The following is a 24,759-nucleotide window of genomic DNA, read 5'->3' as shown; positions in this document are numbered from 1 at the left end:
TTGGGTGAAGAGGATATTGGCTGTGGGACTCCATCTCTTGGGGGAAAGAGCTCCTGCCTCCACAAGCAGCTGAGCAGCAGCATCACTGCTCCACCAAGTCAGCCACAGCTGGAAACTGGACTGCACCACCCAGGAGCTCTCCATGCCACAAATGTTGTGCACTCTTGTCACCTGCAGGAGCTGAGCTCACTGCACTGACAGTCTTTAAACCAGATTCTATTGAAAAACTATTTTTACACTTTTTACAGACTTCTTGTGGCACTTCAATCACCTGAAGACAAAACTGATTTTTCTCCCCAATAATCTCCACTGCTGTTTCCATTCTCAGTATTTACAAGGCGTGGTCTGCTTTGCATTTAGAAAACCACAGATCTTGAAGGCCACCATAACACCTTCCACAAGGGCAGAATCTTCTGATGCTTAAATGAATCATCTTGATACTGAAAAGGTACTAGTACCACTTCCCCCCCATCCCCAAGTTATATTGCCAGGAAAAAACATGGCAATATTTAATTGTGTTCTTCAGAACATTTCACCTACCTAGATTGGCTCTTGATAATCCAATTCACTATTGCATAATAAATTTATAAGTCTGTTAACTACAGTCCTGACAGAGATAATGGCCAATGATTGTTTATAAATCCTTAACTGCACTGTTTCTTCTAAAGCCTCTGCTTTGTACTATGTTCTTAATAAAATCATAGTACAGCAACAATATGATGAAATAAAGATCACCTGTGCATTTGTTTTTAGTAGCCTAAATTAGCTTAACTGTGTAATGATTTATTTGGAAACTACTGGCACCAAAGGCAAATCCAAGTCACATGCAGGTTTAATAAAAACAATTTTGATTCAGTAATCTCTTGCCAGTCCCCAGGCACTTGCCCCAGTACTACTCAAGTCGAGTTTGCTGCAAGTTTTGCCAGAGCTGTGCAAGTCCTTGGAACAGACAGAAGGATGGACACCGCACAGTGAGCACCTGTCCCCTACAGCCCACAGGGAACAGCAAACACCCAATTTCCCAGCTGCAGCAGATACTCTCTGCTTCCCTTTGCACGCAGCAATGATGACCCCTAACGGTGGAATGTTTCTCCTGCTGAGCAATATGAAGAGATTTTGCTTTTCAATGCATATTTCCACTTAAAATAATTACAAGTTCCCCTGATAGCCCAGCAGCCATATAAACTGCTTGAGATTCACCTAAACTGTAACACAGAAACAGCTGCTTTGCCTGATCAATTCTTTCTGACTTTGGACATGGAAATATTAAAATGCAAATCCATATTCCAGATCTAAGTCCAGAATTTAAAGTATCCCTTTTTTCCTGAGGGAGTCTGTCTTACAGAAGCAAGTTTCAGTTACAGTGCTGTAACTGAAATAATCCCTACAGGAAGTCTTCAGAAAAGAGGTTATTCCTTTTTCCCCCAAAACCAATCATCTGTATGTGAGCAAGCAAACTGCACACGCCCAAACAGCTTCTTTGAAGCCTTCCTTCAGCTGCTGGATAATGTTGCACACATGTGTGTGGCAGCACATGTGATACCCAGCAATCTTTTCATCAGAGTCAAATGAAAGTAATTTTATTATTTCCAAAGTTACAAAATTGCATGCTATTCTAGTATTAAGTCAACATTATATGTGCCTATAATGTAAAGTTCTCATATATTTTTTACATTTTGGAATTATTAAAATTTGGCTGGGATTTTTAAATCTAAGTTCATCTCAAAGCCTTTAACTCCTACTGGAAATAAAAGGTCATTTTAAATTGTGTTACAGATGCCAGCTCCATAAAACTAAGTCTTGCTTTTCTCTTGGGAGAGATGAGTATCACTAGCTGTCCCATTTTAGCTTGCCTGACACTTGCATGGAGAGAAGATAAAGAACAAGGTAACTATTACCCAGGCCTGTCCTAATTGTGTCAGTTTTTTCCAGGTAGAGATAAACACACAGCACTTAAAAGAGAAGGGCTGAGAGCCCCTGGCAGTTTACTGATTTGTTTACTTTCTTTTAACAACATTATAACGCTGAAGTTGTGCTAGCTTCCAGTCTACAAAGCCTTCACCTAAACAAAACACAAACCTAAAGATATTTCTAGAATGCTCAAGAAAAAGCACATTTTCAAACCATGATCTCTTTTTGTATGGTAATAGTAGTTAAAGTCAGTTAAAGTAAAAAAATATATGAAGACATGTTTCATAAAAAATATATGAAGACATGTGGGCTGAATTGACAGTTTTGTTTGGACAGTGAGGTGTGTAAAATCAGGGCTTTTTTGAGTCTGATCACTGAACTTTTCATTACCTTTATGACAGGTTTGTTTGGTCTTTTTTCTCCTTCCTGAAGAGCAATAATGACTACAATTACTTCATTGTCCTGGCTTACCTTTCTCACATCTGAGCTCTTTGGTTCTGTAGTCCAAGTTATAATTCTAGATACAGCAAGTCTTGTCTCACTGGAATTCACAAAGTCTGTTGGATCCATCTGTCTTGCCAAGGACTCAATATACTTCAGGATAGCAACTTTGACCTGAGAAATGCAAAGGGATTTGTGAAGCTCAGGAGCTGGCTAAGATGCATTTTTTCCATAGGAACAGATCCCACTACAGATTGACAAGACAAGACTTGCATCACATTGTGGGGAGGAAGCATTCCTGGCACGTGTCTCCATGTTGCCAATTCAGTTTCTGTATCATGCCCATAATACCATAATTGCCTTCTCATGAGTTCTGTGCTTTATGGCATGCTTGACATGACAAGCTAAGACAAACACATTGATGCTTTAGTGAAATGGCTTTTGATACTGACCTTCAGGTTTGGTGTCTGGGTCTGATCTACAATAAACCTCATCAAAATGTTAAATTGCTGATCAAATGGAAAAGAATCCCTGTCCAAAGGAAACAAAAGCAAAGATGTAATGCAACATAAATGAAATTAACTAATACCTCAAAGCTTACATTGCAGATTTCAACACACTTTTCTTCTTGGTAACTTTACCATCAATAAGAAAACCTCTAAGTTTAAGGATTAGCTAGTTATTGACACAATACTGGAGCAAACTGCTAAATCAGCATCTTTGCACACTGTTGCTCTACTGTCTGTACACTTCTGTTGGCATGCCTGTCCATTTCATTTCAGACTCTGCTTTGTTCCCTTATCTCTAGAAGCAGCTTGGTTTATCTTGTCCTTAGGGTTCATACCTGGTTTTGATCTGTCTTCTCTTTTTTCCGCACTATTTTCTCCTAGATTATGACTACTTTTTCTTTTCTTTTTAACTATCCTATTTCTAGAATGAGCTCAACTTTACTGTAATAGTGTCCTGGGCTGGACATCCTTTGCAAAGGACATGGGGTACAGAATTGGTGTGAGCACTGCATTAGTATTCAAGATCTTATCCTGACCCGTTATTTGTGTTCAAACAACATGAAAGAGATGCTGAACTTTGTGGTAAAGCACCATTCATATTCTGAATACTGCATTTTTTTTGGGTGCCTGACAATCAAAAAACCTGATATCTGAGCATACACCCCACAAACCCCTAAAATTAATCCATTATATATTTTGAAATTTATGCTTTAAAGTTATTTATTTAAAAGAGAGACTTTTTAATTCAATACTTGAAACACTGTGACATAACTTTTTTTCTCCTTTATTCTGATATTCATCAAGATTGAGCCCTCAAAATACACAGCACTGCTGGATTTTTAAAATCACACCCTCCTGTAATCCCAAAAAACCTCAGCAACATTTCCCATCTGAGTACTCTACCTGGTGACATCCAAAGCTTTTTGAACCTTTGCCTGCACAGACCCCAACAAATCTGCTCCCATTTTCTTTAGCAACTGGGTCAGGAGAACAAAAAGCCAATCCTGCAAGTCATCTTTATGAATGATGATGAAATCAACCAGGGTTTCCAGAAACATGCTGAAGACCTATAAACAAAACAAATGTCAGAAAAAGAAATGCAGTTCTTAAAATAAAAATATTCAAAGGGGAAGGGGGTTTACAGTCTAAGTTTCAGAATGACTTTGTTATTGGAGTTTCATGAATGAATGATTTTAGTGACTACATTGCTCTGGGAAAAAAATCAGGCAAGACATGTCTAAAATGTGTTGTATTAAAATACCACATGTAACAAATGAAGGAAGGAAGGGGTAGGAGACACTTACTCTCTGTTGGGAATTCCACGGCAAAGCAGGCCATGCAACAAAACAAACCACTCGTTAGCACACAGAGTGATCAAGGATGCAGTTTCTCAACAGATAAAAGACACATTCATTCAAAGTTTACATTTTCTTAAAACATATCTCTTATTATATACCTTGGATCAGATTCAGTCTCATCAGTCAAGAAAGTAACATATGTTTATATACAGTTATATGAACAAAGTTAATGTGTTTAACACCATAACTAATGAGTTTGTATCAGTAATTCTACAAAAGCAGTGAAGATGACAGATCACTGCTGCCACAAAGGACATACTTGAGCCCAGAGTGCAATAAACTCCCACCTTACTCAGAAATTGGAATTATTTTGCAAACAAATAATTACACCTTTGCCCTTTCTACTACACAAACCTTGGGGAACCAAAGCATTAAGAACTTACAGGTCGGTACTACAAGCTTGGTGAGACCTGTGGGACAGCTGTAGTACCGACCTGTAAGTTCGGTATACAACAGTATAATTATACAACATATATTATACAACAGTATAATTAAGGCAAAAAAATGCACATTTTGAGTAGGACCTGTGACAGGCTACTCTGCCTGCCCATGGAATTTCCACCCAATAATCATTTATTAAAACTGGTTTACCAAGAGGTCTTGAAGTACAAAGATTTATACAACTTATTCTTTCTCAAACTGCATTTAACCCAGCTACTAATGTTTTTACACAGCCATACTGGTTTTCCTCAACTAGCAAAACACAGAAAAGGGCATGAAATTCCCTTTTCCTTTCTCCCTGCTCCTCCTTAGCTGTCCATAGAAATCCACTGGTTTTGAACATGCCTATGGGCACTACATCCCCATTCTGTGGCCCACTTCTTAAAAATGTTTGTAAATTCATACCACAGCCTTTAACTTCCAAGGTCAGTGATTTAAGGAAGGCAAAGTAGCTGTATTAAAGACCTTGATTATGAGAATCAGAATAGTATCTTGGCGAGACATCTGCTCTCAGTTGTTCACAACACACAAACCCCAGAGGCTGTGATGAGGCTCACGACCCCTCGAGGACCACTCTTCCCTGCGTCTCACCAGAAATACACCCTAGAGAAGTGCAAATCAAACTGAGCTCCTGGCTCCAGGAGGTGACCTCTGAAAGGCACTAGGCTGCTCCTCAGGCAGCATGGAGTAACCAGCTCCTAGCATCATAAAAGAGACTGAGACACACCCCCTCTTTGTAAAACAAATGCAAACCAAGGAGATTTGAAAATGCCAGTTTTCCCCAGCAGATGGCAGGGGTAGAAATACAAACCACTCATCTTGGAACAGTGCCAAATGTGCACACATAGTATTGTAGGAGAGCAAGCCAAAGCTTTGTGATCTTACCTTGCTGTGAGGGTCAGCAAACATGCGAGTAAATATTTCACACAGCCTTTTTAACTCCACTCGGCTAAAATACATAAATAAAACACAACATTAATGCCAACGTTTTAGTTGCAGCAAAGAAAATAAAAAGCAGCTAATAAATATTAACAGCTGAAAGATTTAACCTTCTTTATTTAAATGTTATTTCGATCACACTTCTGAAAACTTTGTGTATCTAGGCAAAGCCTTTACTGGCACTTCAGTTTAACTACTGGGATCACCAGTTTTACATTATGAATCTAAGAAACAGTTATTTTTTTAAATCTTAAACCAGACAATTTTATTTTCTGCTGCTTTTATTTTCTTTTATATTCTGAATTACAGAAGACAACTTGAAATGTGCACGTTTGGGAGGCACTCAGCTTCTGTCTAGGTCAAGGTTGCTGAATCACTGAATTGTGCATTTTTTTCACCCTAAACATAGGTTTTTCAAGTCTCCTTCATGTCAAGGATTTTAAATTTTCAAGTAAAATCAGAACTTTCCAGTTATATACTAATCACATCTTTTGGTTTAAATTCCCAGTTGCTTCAGTAGTATCAGTCTAGAATCACAGATTATTAACAGATCAGAACTTACTCCAAAGTCTGACAGCAGGCAGGCACATGGAGGAGCCAAACATATAGAAATAGAATGAACATTAACAAATGGCCAGCTATTAAATCAGAAGATAATTACATCAAGGAACAATCTAACTTCCTATTCGTATGACATTATTAGCTGCTCAGTAGTGCTCTTTTTATGGCAGGGGGAAAAAAGAATGATGCATGAGATACTGAGTTGGAGTCAAATGCAGAACTCTTTGGTGCCAAAGCTCTTATCTGCAATGTACTGACTCAAGTCTTAGCTTTCCTGCAAAGCAAACTGGCAAAAAATACAGAAGCTCTTCTTGTTTATGGTGCAAATGAAACCAGAGCAAGGCAGTTAGGTGACATTTCCTGCATACTTATGGATGTGAACAGACATTTTTCACCATTACAATGAAACCAGAGCAACTCATGAAATGAACACTGACTGCTCAGAGAAGACTTACTGAAGATTTTGACTATAGAGAATGTATTTCCAGGCCAACATTAATTCTACAATCCACCAACTTCTCTCTTTCTAAAAATAATCTTTGAACAGGCCAGAATAAGGCAGTACTCTAAGGATGCTTTATGTTAGATTCCTTCTAAGAAACACAGGACTTTTTTTTCCCCCAATAAATCTATGCATGAAAGGCTGATTAAATTTTAAAAGGGCACAAAACCAATGGTTTGAAGAGTCTGGTAGAGAGGGAAAAGTCTTTGTAACAACATCACAGTAGGCTGTCAGCTTAATTCAGGGTGAGGCTGCACAGGCTCAAAATGACTACAGCACTCTCCTGACATCATGCAGATTGCAGGACTCTGAATGAACCCCTGTTTATTACTCTAATGAATTTTCTTTCTGGACAAAGGTTATATAAAGTCAGCAAGTACATGCATGTCTGTTTCTAAAAGCTCACAGACCCAAGGTAAAAATGCAAGTACTAAACTGCAACAGGCAGTGGAAGAACATTTCCTTAAGGGACTCGTTTGCCTTGTTTTATTTAGGAGAACTTATGGGGAGCCCTTAAAAAAGTAGGCCACATAAAGCTCTATAAAAAAAAGAGGATGGGTAAGTGCCATTCCACTTTGCATGCACATCTCTGGCTATGCAAATCCCAGCTAACACAGGATCAGCCATCTTTCAGTTCAGAATACTAAAGAAAACCCAACCACATCATCACCTCTTACTAAAGTGTTTCACCACAACAGAAGGCATCAGGTTTAATTACAAGACAGACTTGCCCCTTGGACTAATGACCTTGATGATGTTCTCAAGATGCCGTGGGAACAAGCAGGATGATAAAATCTAATCATTAGAACAGGCACCAGATCAACTCTGAACCAAGGAGGAAGCAGATCAAAAGAAAACCAAAATGAAATACAGAGAACTAATCACAGTATCAAATTTAAAAAATAACTGCACAGAGGTGTAGTTTCTGGGACAGATTTTAACAATTATTCAGGATCAAAGCTAAGACAACTTGCTAGCTTGAGGGACTGGTGACAGCACAGTTCAAAAACTACAACCAGCAGGGCTGAAATCAAGAGTTTAATTCCACCAGTATTTCTGCAAAGATCTACTGACCTGGATAAACAGCCCATCACCAAAACTTCTCAGAGCTTCCTCCCTTGCAACTATCCCCAGCAGCACTCCAAACATTGCTTGCAATCCTCACACACTTTTGTGGCAAAATGAAATCTCACCCAACTTTTTCATAGAAGTAATGAGGTGCCACAGTTTTTCCAGACAGTTTTTCTCTTTTGTTAAAGAGAAAGAAAAAAGACAGCATACATGATGGAAGTACCTTTTAAGAGACTCAGAAACAGACCACATCAAAAAGCATCTCTGATCTAGAGACTAACTACCCATTTTAAAAACCCGTAGCACTTCCCATTTAAGGCCTGGATCACATTACGTGAAGTGCTAGAATATTTTTATAATGACAAGAAACCAACTTTTTCAGGCCAGCCCTCAGCACACTTTTATTTGGACTGTTAACATGAACCATCAAACTCTTTTCAGGCAGTGTGAAGCCCTTTTAAAATAGAAACAACTGCACAAACCCAAGTAGGGAGGCTCCAAACAACCACTTATAAACCTGGCTATAATTTAAGTACCTACGATTCATAGCAGAAAAATAAAGTTGTCATTCACAATTATTTGTGAATGTTACCTTCAAAGAAGCCAAGAGATAAACAGCTTATTTCAAACACTTTCTCCATAAACTAAGGGTGAAATGTCTATGGCCTGAGAGCCAGTTGTCCTAAGAAACTTCTCTCTACAGTACACACTATGCCATTTATAAGACACAAGTTTCTGATATAAAATTTTTCAAGAGTTACAAACGGGATCTATAATTACACCTAACACAGCCTTCACAAAGAGTCAGAGTACAGCCAGTGCCAGCACTGTCTGATCTCAGCTTTGAAACACACACCCCGAGTCATTTTAGGGTAAGTGCAATGTTTTCTTCACCAACTAAATTGCCATGGGAAAAATACTGAAGGTTCAAACAGGCTAATGTAAAAATGGCACCACCCTTGGGAGTATGTTTACAACAGCACCACTGTGGGAAATCTCACTGTGCGACAACAACACCTATCACTGGAGGTTTTCATGAGACAAATGAAGGCTGAGAGAAGACAGTGTGCTTACCTGAGCCCTTTCTACACTACTGCCACCAATTATACTGATTACAATGCAGAAACCTTTCCAAAAGTTAACTGCAATCCCACGTTGTGGAGACAAAGCCTTTACAGCCATGGAAGACAGTACCTGTCTCCATAAGGCAGGTACACAATACTGCCTTCTGGCTGTAGCCATCCCTAATGAATTACTGACACCAGAAATCTATGAAGTCACCTCAGTGTCCTCTGGCTCTTCAGCAGATTCTGAAGGCCTATGAGCCCCTCTTTCCTTTCAGACCAGTTGGAGCTGGCGCAGTGGTTGAGGACCTCAGCCACGTCCTCGGTCTGGCGCAGGTAGTGCGGAATGCCCCCGTTCCTGGAGCCGTAGGAGCGCTCCGAGCAGGCGCTGGAGGCGTCGCTGTTGGCATCGTCATCCGAGTACATCCCATAGGGCTCATACCTCCTCCTCACTGGCTTCTTCTGGAAAAGGGGAAACTCAGAGTTATCAACTTATTTATAGTTACATCGATGCCAAATGCAAAACATTCTACTTGCAATCACTAAAAAGGAGATTAGTGCTACTGTGATAGTGACTGAAGTGTTTTAAAGATGCCACCATGCATTGCCTGCTTACCTCTCACAGCAGTGCAAGACAGAGCCCACTGATTTCAGTGAGACTGAGAGACTCAGGGGAAGAGAGCCTGCCTACCCCAGCATGAAAATGATGTATTTATGCCCAGTAGAATTAAGTTACTGGCAATGAAATTAAATACAATACATGTTCTATTGGCAATAATGGTCAGTTCCATTGTTGCAGATACTAGGACGATGCAACCCCTACTTTAAAAAAAATTAAGATAAGGAAGAAATAGCTAAAAGAATCTGTGCTGACATGCCCAGTCACTTTGATATCAATATTGAAGTGACTCTAGAAATGCTCTGGATATGGCAATTTCTCTGTTAGTCTGGGCTAGGACTCTTTCCAGAGGCTACTAAGGGAGTTGAGTACTCAAATCCCACTCATTTCCATAGCATGGCATTAGAGGATCTAATTCCCTTAGGTACATCTTTGACTGTCTTGATCCTTACAGAAAGAATAGTAGCATAATTGGCAGCAAAAAAACCTCTTAAAAAACCTTAAAAGAACAGGGTTGACAGGATAATGTATGAAAAAATAAATATGTATATTGTAAAGTGTTTGCTACAGAATTCCTTCCAGTGTCCAGTCCTGCAGGTCTTGGACTTGTGAAGCCAGCAGAGTTTTGCTTCCACTAGGACTGGAGGACTGAAGCATAGAAATTAACTCACATGCAGTATCATGGGCGTTAGCAACAGGGTGGGGAGAGTTGGAAAGTAGAAATAAAAAGTCAAGAAAGCACTAGTACCTTGCTCCTGGAGTCTCCTAACAGCTGTAGGCAGGAAAATATTGAAGGGTGGGAAAAAGCATAGAGAATTATGTCAGAAGCTTATGTAGGGTTTGTTTTTGCAACAAAAACGTATAGCAAATGTGTCTTAGCAAATTAAAAAAAATACAGTTTTGCAAAATAAAAGTGGGTATAATAATGCCTGATTTTATCTCCTAACTGTTGCACTACTCATACTGGCTACAATTTCCCTTAGGGATCTTGGAAGTGAGATGATCTGTTAAAAACTTTTTTAGGAACAGATCTATACTCAGCACCTCTTTTCTTACTTTTAGGAAATCTACAATGAAAGATACCAGATATTTTGGTAGTGATTTATCTTTCCCCACATATTACTAGCAGCATTTCATTTTAGAGTCATGCAAAGAAATTCTGATGTGAGGAAGTCGCTATCTACAGTACAGCACACTTAATAAACTTCACTTGCCAAGTTCTCTTTCAACCCCCAGTTCATACATCACACTGTTTTGAAGATTAGCTTCTTTTAAGACCCCCTGGTTGGCACCACTGGCTTAAAGGCCTTACTTAAGAGCAAAGTTTCCATCACCCTTTGAGCTCTTCTGACAGACCCCAGCACTGATTCCCAGTATTGACACTGTGGGTTTAGGCCAAGTCCAGCTCAAACAGAAGTATTGGATCCAACTGCAATTGTACAGAGGGAGTAGAGGTCACAGAATGACCCACCATGTTTTGTTTCAAGTGAGGATTTGGCTGAAGCCATCTTTGGAGAAGTTCTTTTCATTTCTTACTACATGGAAAAGACAACTCTCTGAAGACAAAGTTACTGTGTAAAAGCTGGCATCACAACACTCTCTCAAAAGGAGCCTGCACAGGCTTTGTAAGTTGCCTGTTGTCAGAAGGCAATGAAGAGAAAACTGGGGTGGTGGGAAAGAAGGGATGAACAAGATTGCATCTCCTGAAGCTGTACAAATTCACATTGATCAACCAAGTCAGCAGCACCAGCTAGTTTCCAGCTAGACTTAAGTATTTCCCTTTTAAAGGGTTCAACCCTTCAAAATTTTAACATTTCAGTTTAATGTTACTTAACATCAAAGCTGGAATATTTGAAAGAGCACTCTAAGTCTTGCTGAAGATTAAGTCACACCCAAAGAAATCTCAGGGCTCATGAGTAAATTGAAACACTGTGAGACTCTCCTCCCTTAAAAGACCTGTATTCAGCAGCTGCTCACATGCAGGGATAAAGGCTGATTTCATTTACACAGGCAAACCATTGTCTGTAATTATGTCCTGAACTGCTCTGGTAGCAAATTCGAGGTGCTGAGAGCAGAAATGGGCTCACAGGCTGTTACATTTGGTGATGAAAATGCTCACCAGTGATTCAACCCACTAAATGCAACAGTCCCATCCATTATACACTGCTCTACCTTTGCTCACAAGTACTTTCTTTGTTTTAAAAGATAAATTTTGTAAAAAGGGCCATTTTTCTTGAAGTACTCTAATAGGTGCCATGAGCTGGGTGATAATTAGACACAAAAAGGAAAATGTTAGCCCTCCTTGGGGAAAGTGAACTAGGAAATGGAGAAAGGCCATCTACCAAAACCACTGGCAGCATGGTTCATCTTCCTTAAAGTGCATCTGAGACAGATTCTGAGAGATCTGTTTCAAGATACATCAGGAAATCCTTCTCTCATTCAGCTCTACAGCTGGAGAGGACCAGTGGGTACCCAGCTAGCACTGTACAGTAATTTCTCCTGCCTCTACACGTCCTTGCTCCCCCAAATAAGGTACATACAAAGGCTTATCATGTGCCTTCTGAAAAGCAGAAGACACTTTCTGGGTTCTATCCAAGAGATAACATAGTACAATAAGATTATACAGGAGAGCAACATTTTTTAAAATGACAAAATTTACTAGGAAAAGCAGTGAATGTTTGAAAGTATTAGCAGCAAACCAGACAAATACAATCCAACTTACACCATAACAGCATGAGATGGTACAGATTCCATGCAAGCCAAGTTATGAGCTCTCTGTGTATCTACCCAGGTGCAAATAACATAGGGCAGAAACTCGTTCTTGCTAAAACCTGGTCAGGAATTGACACTAACAGAGAATGCTGTTTTTCTGACAAAATCTTCATGCAGCTAATAGGACTGATGGAAATCTCTGGCCCCCTGAGTGCTGAGCACCCTCACAGTGCTGGGCACATCCTCTGACAGCCAAGTGAAAGGCAAACAGCTGATTCAACCCATCCTGCAGCTGTAGCACCAACCCACAGCACTCTGTCTGACAACAGCTGCAGAGAAGTGACATGGAATCAAGAAAAACATTCTGCTGCCAGTATTCCCAAAGTCAAACCAGCAAAAGGTAACTCTACAGCATCAGACACTGGCATGATCAGGATAAAGCTATTTAGAAAGAGGAGAACATACGTACAGGTAACTTAAAGCCACTTTCCGGAGTTGGAAGCATTTTGTATTTTCCCTCTTACCAGTGCATCAGCCACAGCAGCCTCCAGATCAGTGCTGGTGCTCAGGACCCGCATGGCATTCACAGAAGCAGGCATCCTGCCTGGCTGTCCGAGCCCAAACCGGTCTGCACAAAAGACAACAGTGAAAGGGATTGTTAAATGAATTCACATCCACTTGGAATCCTAATCAGGTGCCCCAGTAGTTCTCCCCACGGACTCTGGGAACTCACAGTGCTTTTCCATTAAATGCCCTTTTACCCAGAGCTCCACAGAGTCTGCCACTAGGGTAAGAAATAAACTATTGCTTGTTGGGCGTTGGAGGCAATTTTGGATCCTCAGGGCAACTTTTCATTTATTTATTTTAAGCTGGGAAGCAGGGTATCTATTTTCTCTTTCTTTTTACTCAGTTGTCTCAAAGTTTTATTTTAATGTCAGAGGCAGACAGGCCCATCCCAATCTGGCACTCTCAAAAATCAAGAGAGCTTCTCATTAACTTCAGAGAGACAGATGAGAACATGTAAATACTCAAGCACTCATCTATCCTGCAGCCTTTTCTCTCAGGCAAGGACGTGAGACTAGCAGCATCAGATTAGTCTATTTTATGTCTCAAGGCTTGATTAAACAGTAGAATATACCCCTACACCTTCACAGTATAAGAATTAAGTTAACAACTCACTTGTGAAGTGACTCCAGTTTCTGGTTCTCTTGAGAAGAAGTTTAAATTCCAGAGCTCTATATCAAAACTTGTTTTGAGCAGACAATATAATCTTTTTTCCCTTTGAATTTGATGGCAAAGCTCTCAATGGCATCCAAAGAAATGGCATTGACTCTAAAATGCCATTTACACTCCTAACATTAATTAGTTTACTATCATTTGCCCAGTTTACCAAAAAAGTTATTGAAATTAGGTTTTTTTTTGCAAAGCCAAATTCAGAAAGGTCTACTAGCAGAGCTATGACAGAATCAGTAGCTTAAGTATCACAGGCCAGGTTCTGGCAGCTGAGTCCTTCTAGAGGGGGCAGATCAGGTACCAAACACTGGGATGCTGGCTCTGCTCCATAAGCAGAGCCAGGTTGGTTATGACATTCCAAGTTTTTCTATCTGTGTGGGCTGTTGCTTGCTCATGCAGGACTCAGACTATCCCTCCTGGAACACATCTTACACCTCTGTCCCTGTACCCACACATGCCAACAGGAGTTTTGCCAGCAAATTCAGTGGTGCATGGATCAAGCTGCAGGAACCCATTTGAGAGACCTTCAGCTGATCCACATCAAGCAGCAGGAGAGTGGGGTCAAGTCACACAGGTCTTTTAATACTTCATCTATAATTAATTTAACAGTGGAAAAATACTGCTTATCAAACTGCTGAACCATATTGTGGAATTGTTCAAAACTGAGGCCAAACATGGTATTCAGCAGCTTAATGTGTTTTTTGGGGAAAATACTGCATATCAAAAATTTCATTGCTTTCTCTTTTATGAACCTACTGCACTGAAATATCTTTTAGGGATTAGCTTACACTGACATGCATAATTTATATCAGAGATTGAAGCTGGCCAGTTCTACTGTCCTAATTACAAAGCTTTATTTGAGATTAAGCTACTGCGGGGAAATAGGGAAGATTTTTAAAGTCCAAAGTATTTTGAAAAGAAAAAAACCCTGCAAACTAATATTTATTTCAAACAGAAGTGATACCTATCAAAATTTGCTGTTTCTTAGAGTTACATACCCAGACAAGACATTTCTGATTTACAACAAAAGAACATTTTCTACAAAACACATTACAAGGGGGAAAAAAAAAGAAACAAAGTTCTTAGAACTACTGCCAAAAAGTAATCAAATCATGACATTTCACAAAGAAATAAAAGTTGTATGTGTTATTACTATCCCCTTTTTTAATGCACTTTGGTCAAAGAATAATTTCAAATATGAAGATGAAACAGTGCTTTATTCCTAAAATGGAAAAGTCTGTGCACACTTAACAGAAGCACAGAGATGATAATGCAGCAGGTCTGACTGAAAATAAAGCCACCACTACAGAGATATATACATGATAAAGTTGTACAAAGGACAAGGATTTTCCTAACTATAAATGAGATCTGGTACAGTACAAGGCCTGTAACTGTTGAGGTAAGTTCTGGACTTGGTTTTATATTTAAATCCAAACCAATTACATTACTCAAGTGCTACTGAGATCAAAATTTGGCTTTAACTTTTGAAACTACATAGCATGAAAAATACCACTGTCATTTGTTTTTGAATAAATTTAGTGTTACATTAGAAAAGGGAAGATAGTTGGTTGGGTTTTTTTTTTAAATGAAGAACAAAATGACAAAGTAATTCAATTATTGATCAGTTTAAATACCCAGCATAAAGAAACAAAATTGAGCTTTTTTAACACATTAAGTACAGTGTGGCACGCTGGCTTCTATCTCCATGGCTATGAGGAATCTTCTGAACTACTCTGTTCAGTGATTTTTGAATTTACAAGACCCAAGTTACTCCAGGTTTCTCCCCAAGACACTGTTGCCATCCTGGAGTGCTGAAATAAGACCACAGGAGAGACCTCAATGTATGTCTGATGTGGGGCTGGGAACACACCTGGCTCCAGGAATAACCAGCACAGTCAAGCCCAAGGTTACTGGGCAAGAAATCTGCAGATTATGCTCTGGCCACATTCCCTCATCTCCCTGGCCAGATTCATTCACTATACTTGCTACAAACTTGGTGAAAATTTGCAACCACCATTATTAATCCTATTTTGCCATTTTTAGACTATTTTGGCCTTCTGTAGCACACAGGTAACCATACAAAATTTGATTATGCATTGTACCAAACCACAGTAGCCAAACATGAAGTGACTATCACAGGAAGTCAAAAGCAAACAAAGCTTAAATCTGTATTACATCTGAGCTATTTTAAATATTTTAAATTATTTTGATTAAATACAAATTCAAATTGCTATCTGAAAAATGCCACTCAAATTAGCTTGCATCACTTCTGTTGAGTAACATGATAAGGGAAATATTTTGAGAGTTTTAATTAAGTGATAGGCATTTAACTAGACTCATGAGAAACAGAGTATTTTTCACTCCCTATCTGAAGGGTGTTAATTAAAAAACTTTCATTATAACAAATTCCTTATAAGATTTTAGCCTCCAAGAAAACACTGAACCCCTCATCTTCTACATTATCTTTGTCCCCACAATTAAGTCTCTGTTGTACCGAAGCTTACAGCCCTCATTCAATTATTTTTAAGATTCCCAATAAAATATCCTTATTTAAAAGGAATTACAGGTTCTCCATAACTGCAAATCCAGTACAGGGGTGGGAGAGAAGTAACTGGAATCTGCAGATTTTTCTCATTAGATAAAACCAACAGTAGCATTATGCAAAGCCCAGTGAAATTAAGGGATTTTTTTTCTTTCCAAAGCTTCCATGTACTTTGGCAAGGCCTTGAAAATTATATGAAGGATGGATCAGCATGTGTTATGTTCCAAAGTTCATTCTGAAAGCTTATCAGGTGCTTAATTTTTGCTGCTCTTGTGTATTTTGGAGGGGATCCCACAAAGAACTTTCATTAATAGAGACAGGAGCCCAGAATATTTGTAATAAATGGGATAAAACCCATTGGGATCCTGTCCTAGGCACTGAAAAGTGCTACACTGCTAAAGAGGGAAAAGAATCTTCAAGTACTCTGCATCAGTCAGGATTCAGCCCATGCTGCACAACTGATCCAATTTACAGGAGAATTGAGAAAGCCCTGGATCACCCTTTGTTTAAACACAGTTCACAACGTTCCTAAAATGCACAAAATTAAAAACATCCAATAAATGAAACTCAAAACAAAAAGCCACGTTGAACAAAAGCAGAACAGAAAGCCCGGCAGCGGTGAGAAGCACATGCCAAGTGCTGGCTGATGCACACGATGGCAAACGTTAAGATGGTGGAAAACAAGACTACGATTAAGAAGCGGATTCATGCAGTTAGCGCTTGTTCACCTGACTGCCCAACAGAATCAGCAGTGGAGAGAGCACTAGTGGACCTGGAATGACGTCGAGAAGCTGCAAGTAGAAGGAATGGCAACACCCACAGGATTAACACACATTGAACCCGAGACAGAGAATGCCACAATCCAAAGGGGATGCGTGTGAGCGCCACCGGCAGAGGCGTTTCACAGTGACGGGGAATGGCGCTGCGCGTGGATGCGGAACAGCGACAGTGCGAGCCCCACCTCCGCCTGCAGCTCCCCCCTTCCCCATGGCCATTATTAACACAATGCATGACAGAGCTCATTTGGAACAGTCCCAAACTGGGTGCAGCTCAGCAAAAACACCCCGATGCACATCGGTCACGTTCCAGACCTGCAGGTCTGGCGGGCGGCCGTCACGAGAACGTGGAGCACAGAACTACAGAGAAGGGTTTAGATGTGTCTGATCTAAACCCCAAAGTGAAGCCATGAGGAATGGTGACGAATTGTGCTTGCAGGTATTTTTCCACAACATTCTAGCCTATGCATAATAAAATCAACGTTAACAAAGAGAATGTGTAACCACATAAGTAGGAAGAGTCATACAGGGAGGTCACCAACCACCGCACAGGTCCTCGGGTTGGTTTCTTTTCCAGGTAAACACACGTACACACATATTCAGGTGTTGCTACTTCCAAAGGTCCCTTGCTTTTAACAAATTTTGCATACATGTTTCTTGAACCTCAGTATGTACATGCAGAGCTAAGGAGAATATGCACATCACACACCCATCTAGAACAACACATGTATACAAATTGTTAAAAGCAATGGAGTGCACACAGTAGCAGAGGAGCCCAAGCCAAATATAGCTCCCACTTCAATTCCCAGTTGTTAGCAGCACATCAATCACAAAATGCCTTTGGCGAGGTTTTCAGTTCTTGGCTTCAGCATACAAGTGAGTTCTTTATGAAAGCAAATGAAGAACGGGCCCAGTCATTCCCAAATTACAGAAATTTTGTCTTTCTAAAGAAGTTTTCCCTATGTCTAGCAATGACATGCTCACCAGCTCAAAGCAACTGACCCAAGAAACTGATTGTTCATTTAAGCAATTCATCACCACAGACTCACTGAAGGCCTTGCTGCTTTAACATCATAACTAGTACTGTCAAGGAACTGAAAAAATAAAGCAGAATCACCTTACAATACAAACAGGCTTTGTCAGTTATGTACGTAAGTGTGCAGCAGAAAATTAAGTGTTCTGTTTAAGGCAAAGCATTCATAAACACAAATACTAATATAATGAAATAGGAATCAGCAACGTGAGAAAAATAAAATTTTGGGTTTCTCTGACTCTGAGAGCTTCACTAAAAGTTATATGTAATGTGACCTTTGGCCATGGAGAACACATGCATTTATTCAAGAGAATTATCCCACGGATATCATAAGTAAACTCATGGAAGTTTTGCATGATCAGTGCAGGATTATGGACTGAACCCCTCACAATTAAGGTTCATTGCTTTCCCCCAAGCCATTCACTGTGCCCCTGTGGACACCACTGCAAGATCAAGGCCCAGGGAAAAATAAGAATAACAAAAAAATTTTAAAAACCTACATCTCTGCAAGGAGGCTGACTGTTTTTACTAACTTCGGAAGCAGGACTCATGATACACAGACATGTATGCCTGTACTGCAGCCCCAAAACAACAGAATGCCAGTGCTGACATTGACCATAATGCCAGTAAATACAACAATCTTGTCATTTCCATTCAGTTACTCTAAATATGATTCACAAATATACAAGTTAATCTTTATAAGCAAAACCAGACTATGAACAGCAGGATTATATTACCTTTGCATTATTGCAAGATTAACTGGGTTCTAAAAATACTGTAAGAGAACCACACTGTTTTGGCTTAAACTGACATATATAAATTTCTTTGAGATGAATTACACACCACATAATTAACAAATTCATGAACATATTTGATTTTAAAGCATTTCAATGAAAACACAAGAAAAGGTAATAAGGTAACAACTACATTGTTTTTTTGTTGTTACATTGATATTTCCTCCCCATGTAACGTTTATGGCCTAATAACATGTATTTCTAGAAATGCATTACTCTTCAGGTAATTAAAAATCATGAACTAAAATGAGATTATGCTTTCCTCACAATAAAACAGTATAACACACATCTGTAACTGACTGTACACTTAGGGTAAGAGTCAGATTCAGCCCTGGTAGAAGTCCAAAGCTCACACCAACTGTGGTTCTGATACACTGCATTTGCTTTTCAGAACAAGGGCTCAAGGCAGTATTTCAATGACTGTATTTTCAATAAAATAAACAAAACACAGCACAGTGACATACAACACTGACAAATTAATACTGAAATCCAGCCTACTTATACATTTTGGCTGGAGGAAAAAAGCTTCATTCAAAATTAAAGCTAGGCAGGTTAACTATAAAAATAAGCTACAGTTATGGATCTACTGCCTTTTTCTAGATCTGGTATGAAATCAGCCTCATTTAATCAATAAAATGTTCATCTATTTATCTTAAAGAGCTATGAACCAAGTTATGAGTGCAAAGTTGAACTCCTTCCATTTCTCAGCAGAAGCTGAGATAATAATGTAAAACAGATTATTTCATAGCTCAATATAATGAAGTCATTGAACCCAAAAGCTTCTCCAATATTAAAACTTATGATCTCTTCCATTTACACATTACATCATATAACTGTATTTTGTCACTATGTGCAAAATAGATACTGTAACACCATTCTTCACTGAATTACTACATAAATGAAGAGAGCCTGGAGATTACTGTATTTCATGTCTGAGATGACAAGTTTTGATACAAGAAGTAATGTATTGGGTTGAACATATGATATGGCATTTGATCAGAAACATTAACTATCTTGCTGTATTCAGCATTGTGCAGAAAAACTCCTGCATATGGTAAGTGTAATAAGATTTTCTATTTGTACTGTACACTTTAACTGCAGTTTCATGATGCTCCTTTAAAATCTCAGTCTTTCCTTGGTTTTACACTGCCTGACAAAGCTTCCCACAGCATGTAAAACTTAACTGATGATTGACTATCCTGTAAAACCTCTACAAAAAGAGAGCTGCTATCTCCACTGGAGGATTCAGGATAGAAATTATATACTGTAACTGTACCTAGCTGTAAGAAAATCCAATCATGAATAATTGAGTCACTCAACAACAGGCTACAATGCTACAAAAACTACTTCAGTGTGACCTAGAAAATCCAGGCTTGCCCTCCCATAGATTTCCATCAGTGTGATTAAACGAAGCACAGCAGCCCAATAGAAGCTGATTCAATCAAACTAAAAATTGCAAAAGTTCAAACTAAGCTATTTCCCTGCTAACAGTGAAGTGCTGAGAACCAGAATTGAAGCATGCAGAAGAAAACAGAAGGGGGAAAAAAAACGGGGTTGGAAACGGGGAGTGTCAGGAATCCAGAGGACAGAAAAGAGCTCATTCCACCTAGCAGTGTCTTGAAAGGGTAATCACAACAAGGGAAAAAGGAAAAAAAATATTGACCCTTAAAGCTCCAATGCCTACATGTACTCACCAAGTGGAGGGAAGCCCCGAGCAGGGCTTGTATCTCGACTGCTCTCACGGCTGGTATCACGACTGCACCCCTGACTCATGCTGGGTCGGGGGATGCGACTGCTCCGTGCTAGCATGCAGCATGGAGAGTTTCAGAGAAGGTGAACAAGTTTAATGAGGACAGAAAGCTCAAAGTCAAGTCACAGTTCTGTTAGTTATGGTAATTATTACATTAGTAATTACAATTTGTAGCTGCCTGCTCAGGCTCTTTACAAACCAACTACCTTACATGCTGAGCTGTGCTTGTGATGTGAAATTTCAGCAGCCTTAATGTCTGGCTGACAGTCTGCTTTTTTCTTAAGCAATCCAAGTTTTGTTATTCAAGTAGAGCAGGAATCTTCAATCATTTAGGGAAGCTCTACTGTTGCAAAAGAGATGAGGCTGAAAGAAACCCTTCCGGAATATTTCTTCCTTCATTTTAAAATAAACACCCTTCTGGAACAAATGAGCAGAGAAAAATTTCTTTAAGTAATTAATACCGATACGATGTTTTTACATAGATTTGCCTTTCACAGGGAGAGTTGTTTTGAACAAATATCCTAAGGAAAAAAAAGGAGTACTGCACAGACTTGCAGAGATATCTTTCTCTAATGAAAGATACTGGGGAAAAAATATTTAGAACCTGAATACCTGAAAGACAGGTTAAAAAGTGATTTGAATTTGAAGAGAGCGGCAGCTTCAGATATTTAACAGAAGCTAACTTCTGCTCCTCAGACATTTCTAGAAGTTTATCTTTACAATTTTATATGCACACAGTTTGAGGCTTATGCACACTTCAGGGGAGCTTTAAACTATATTCCTTACTTGTACAAAACCCTACATGCTTGCATATGTTTGAGACTCTGAATGTTTCAAAAATTCTTGCAGAAAGTCATTTAGTAAGATTTATGCCTGATGAAGAATACAATATTTTCTTAGGGCAAAACCCAGCTTCTTAATTGTCAGAAGAATTTAATGACAAGAGGGATTTCCCTTGCTGTTTTAAAAAGGCAGTAGCATATTTCAAGTGTTCAGGAACCGCCACAGAGGAATTTTCTCAGGCACAGAGTAAAACCTAATCTGCCAGCTTCAGTGACAACACAGCAGAGGTACATATGCATGAACATGAGGGTGCTAACACTTTGACTGTACCCTCATTTTTATAAAAACTATGTCATTTGCATGCTTCAGAATATATATATATTCTTAAAAATCTCTATTTGGTTTGTATGGTTTGTATACAGAATTTAAATGCCTAGACTCAAGCTGAAGTTCCTCTACAGTGCTTCAGTGCTCTCACATCCTTGAAGCGTCCTTCAAGCAAAACAGTACAGAACAAAATAGAAACCTTCATATTTAGGTTTTAAAATTCAAATAGAGTCTTCTGCCAGATTCTTGCTTTGTCAAATCCCTCCCAGTTTTGCAAAACCAAGTTCATATCTCTGTGATGAATTAATGGTTCTGATGGTTGACCTCTGATGTCAGACAACGTGAGATGAGCTATGAACCAAGCTGATTAGATCACCACAATGTCTAATGATAGTGACTTAGATGGTCTTACAATAAGTAAGACAGACTAAATTATAAGAGCTGGATGAAATTAGGGTTCATGAGTACAATAATCCCATCTCAGATGTACAAGGGAAAGAGCTGACAAGTGAACTACAGGTAAGAGTAACACTAAAGTTCTCCACACAAATACTTGGTTTGAAATTGCAGACTCTCTAGAAGCGAACTTCTCATTCTTGGGTCTCATGCTTAGATGTAAATAACGGCAGCCTTCACATCAGGTTTGCACAAACAGTCATTTCTCTTAAACAGAGAAGATCTGCCCATCTTTTCTATAATACAACCGTACTAAAACAGTAAAGGCTCTTTAGAGAGGGAGAGATACGAATGCTTACAAAAATTTTGGATGCACACAACAGATTCTCCTTCCATACCAGCTAACAGCAGCAGCATGAATAGGATGAAAATGCACTTTAATTGCATTGTCCTACACTAGTAGGACAATGCTACAGATGAAGCATAATACTGACTGCACAAACAGAATAACCAAAGCCAAACACTGGGTACTTCAGGATTAATGGTCAAATAAAAGGATTGCATGTTGCTGGATACAAAAGAAAATAAAGGGAAAAAAAATTAAAGGATTGAAAAACACTGAAGGATGAGTCTGCTGTGGACTCCCAGGCACCTGCCCCACATTTTCATCACCATGTTGTGTAAAGAAGATTTTGTATTAGCTACTCAGACTATTTCCTTTAGACACTGCCAGTAGTAAAGGCCAGCAGTGTTGTCACTTAGCTAAGTCTCTCACACTGTCACAGCCTGTCTCTGCAGTGCAGGGAGCAAAAGCAAAGAAGACTGACGAAGTCTCAATTGGAGAATTCTCAATCCCCAAAAGCTGGACAGAAATCAAGTGAATGAGTAGCAAAATGGATTAAGAGGAGTAGGCAGCATGAAAGCACACAGTGTGTCCACAGCCAGCTCTGCTGTGAGAAAGTCTAGGACAAGACAAGGATGAGTTGTTTCCAATAATATTCCAACATTGTAATGTGTACTGTTACCAATTTCACCTGGAAAGTCAGAGCACTTAGACATGGCTCCCACCATTATTAAAACACACTATCCAGCAGTCTTATGCCAGTGGAACCCAGCAGATGCAAATATCCCCAGCAGAACATGAAAGTGCCCCTGTTTATCAATCTACCAGAAGAAACTGGTATTTCATTAGGGTGTGAATTTTAATGATTCTTAAGTGGAGACTAAAAATCAGCAGACGCTTTCTTACATCAATAGCAGCATTTTAAAGAGCCTGAAATTCTGCCAAACAGCCAAAGGAAAGCTCTGCAGTGGGGAACACCCAGGCAAGGCAAGTCAAGAACTGCCTGCAGGTTTCCAATGAACGTACACAGCATAACCCCAACAGAAATAGTGCTGCTGCATGAAGCTGATGGGCAGCTGTGCTTGCTCCACCACTTTTTGGAGAATGGCTGTTTTGGATCTCTCACTTCTTTCAGATCCAGCTATGCCACATGATCTGCAGAGCACCCAGCACAATTAACTTCAGGCTGATAATTTTCAATCCATGGGAAATGGACATCATCTGTTTGAGCACAAGATCTCCTTCAAGGAGCCCAAAGAAATGCTCAAGATTAAATGGACTGCACTCCTCCTTCCCTTATAAAACTCACTGAGCAGACAGCAGAGGCAGGCTTAAAACTGAAATGTCACAAGCAGAGACATACAGGTGACCACACAGGACCTCAGAACACTGAATGTTCCTTGTTGCACTGCCTCTGGGGAAACAAAATCTTCTTCAAGCTTCCCAGCACACAGAAGGAATCTACTTCATGGATACCTGTAGTCATCATGGAAATCAAAGCTAGCAGCAAGGTACTAATGCTAACAGCATCCACATGCAGAGGGCTCTATTATTGCTACTGCCCCAGGAGAGCCTGAAAAACCCCAGGGGATGGTTTCTGTATTTGGAATCAAGGTGAGTGGGAGTTTATTTAATGAAATGAACAAACAAAATAAAATATCAAGAAAATATAGAGACTGAAGCAACACAATAAAAAAAGCATAAAGTACTGTTAGCTACTATGTCATAAAGTCATAAGTACAATGGAATAATGGTATATAGCTGACAGCTCAAAAGTTATCTCCATCTGGGTCAGTATTGCAACTTTAAAAATCCAATAAATAGAAAGAATTTCTGCATCTGAACAGTAAAGTGTCAGACACTCCTGTTACCATAACAGCTCAACCCAGGCTGTGTCCACCAACCTGGGGGTGATAGGTAAAAGCCACACACTGATACATGTCAGATCTCTCTCCCACTCTCAAAGAACAAGCACTAATTATGTTCTCAGGGAGCACATCAGAGAAATTATACAAACTACTCTTTCAAAAGAATTTAAGGCTCCTGTAATATACCTGAAAGCAGGCAACCCAAGAGTGAGGATTCTACACAAGGCAATTTCCCTTCAGGTGCTCAAGAATGTTTCAACTCAAACCACACAGTATGATGATCAGCTTAAGCATGTGTGATGGTACCATCCACCATTCTTTGCTTCCTCCTAAAAAACAATGCTCTTCTACACAGTGACAGCAGAACAATTACCTCTAGTGTTTGGGAGGCACTTTACATTTTCAAAGCAACGAACAGAAAAGCATAATGTACTCATACAGAGCCCATAAAATAGATCAGACATGAGAAGAACACTGAATTTGGAAAAGCAGTCACAATGAATATGCAGTATTTTTTATGAATCATAATGGCATATACACTCAGGTGCTTTAAACTCATTTCAGTATACTGGAAAGAATGAATAAAATAGTTCTTTATTAACGACCTTCTCTGCATAAAGATGCAGCTCAATTGCTAAGGCAATAGATACAAATTTAACTGCCAACAGTAAGGCTACAATTTCAATAAATTTTAATCTACTGGTAAAGTTTCTAGAGATAAAAATAATTTAGAATCAGTATGATTTAAAATGTTCTTCTACATTAGCTTCAAACTTATAAAAGAAT

At 39.3% G+C, this 24,759-nt stretch overlaps 1 protein-coding gene across 4 annotated transcripts in view; it reads right to left on the bottom strand.

Moving 5' to 3' along the window:
* The window catches only part of CLASP1 (cytoplasmic linker associated protein 1), a 170,674-nt gene that overhangs the window by 41,930 nt on the left and 103,985 nt on the right, over positions 1–24,759 (bottom strand). Inside the window, exons 23-30 of one of the 4 annotated variants that reach the window (XM_063161786.1) lie at positions 20,201–20,308; positions 12,653–12,756; positions 10,165–10,188; positions 9,015–9,259; positions 5,546–5,609; positions 3,765–3,928; positions 2,805–2,883; positions 2,383–2,526 (exon numbers count right to left, since the gene is read on the bottom strand). In XM_063161786.1, coding sequence (XP_063017856.1) covers positions 2,383–2,526; positions 2,805–2,883; positions 3,765–3,928; positions 5,546–5,609; positions 9,015–9,259; positions 10,165–10,188; positions 12,653–12,756; positions 20,201–20,308 — 932 coding nt within the window. The remainder of the gene's footprint in view (positions 1–2,382; positions 2,527–2,804; positions 2,884–3,764; positions 3,929–5,545; positions 5,610–9,014; positions 9,260–10,164; positions 10,189–12,652; positions 12,757–20,200; positions 20,309–24,759) is intronic. The other 3 variants (XM_063161787.1, XM_063161788.1, XM_063161789.1) reach the window with 3 other exon arrangements.

Source organism: Melospiza melodia, chromosome 8, assembly GCF_035770615.1.
Source record: "Melospiza melodia melodia isolate bMelMel2 chromosome 8, bMelMel2.pri, whole genome shotgun sequence".
Lineage (NCBI taxonomy): Eukaryota > Metazoa > Chordata > Aves > Passeriformes > Passerellidae > Melospiza > Melospiza melodia.
The sequence above is the reverse complement of the archived record's forward strand: the minus strand, read 5'-3'. Positions and strand labels throughout refer to the sequence as shown.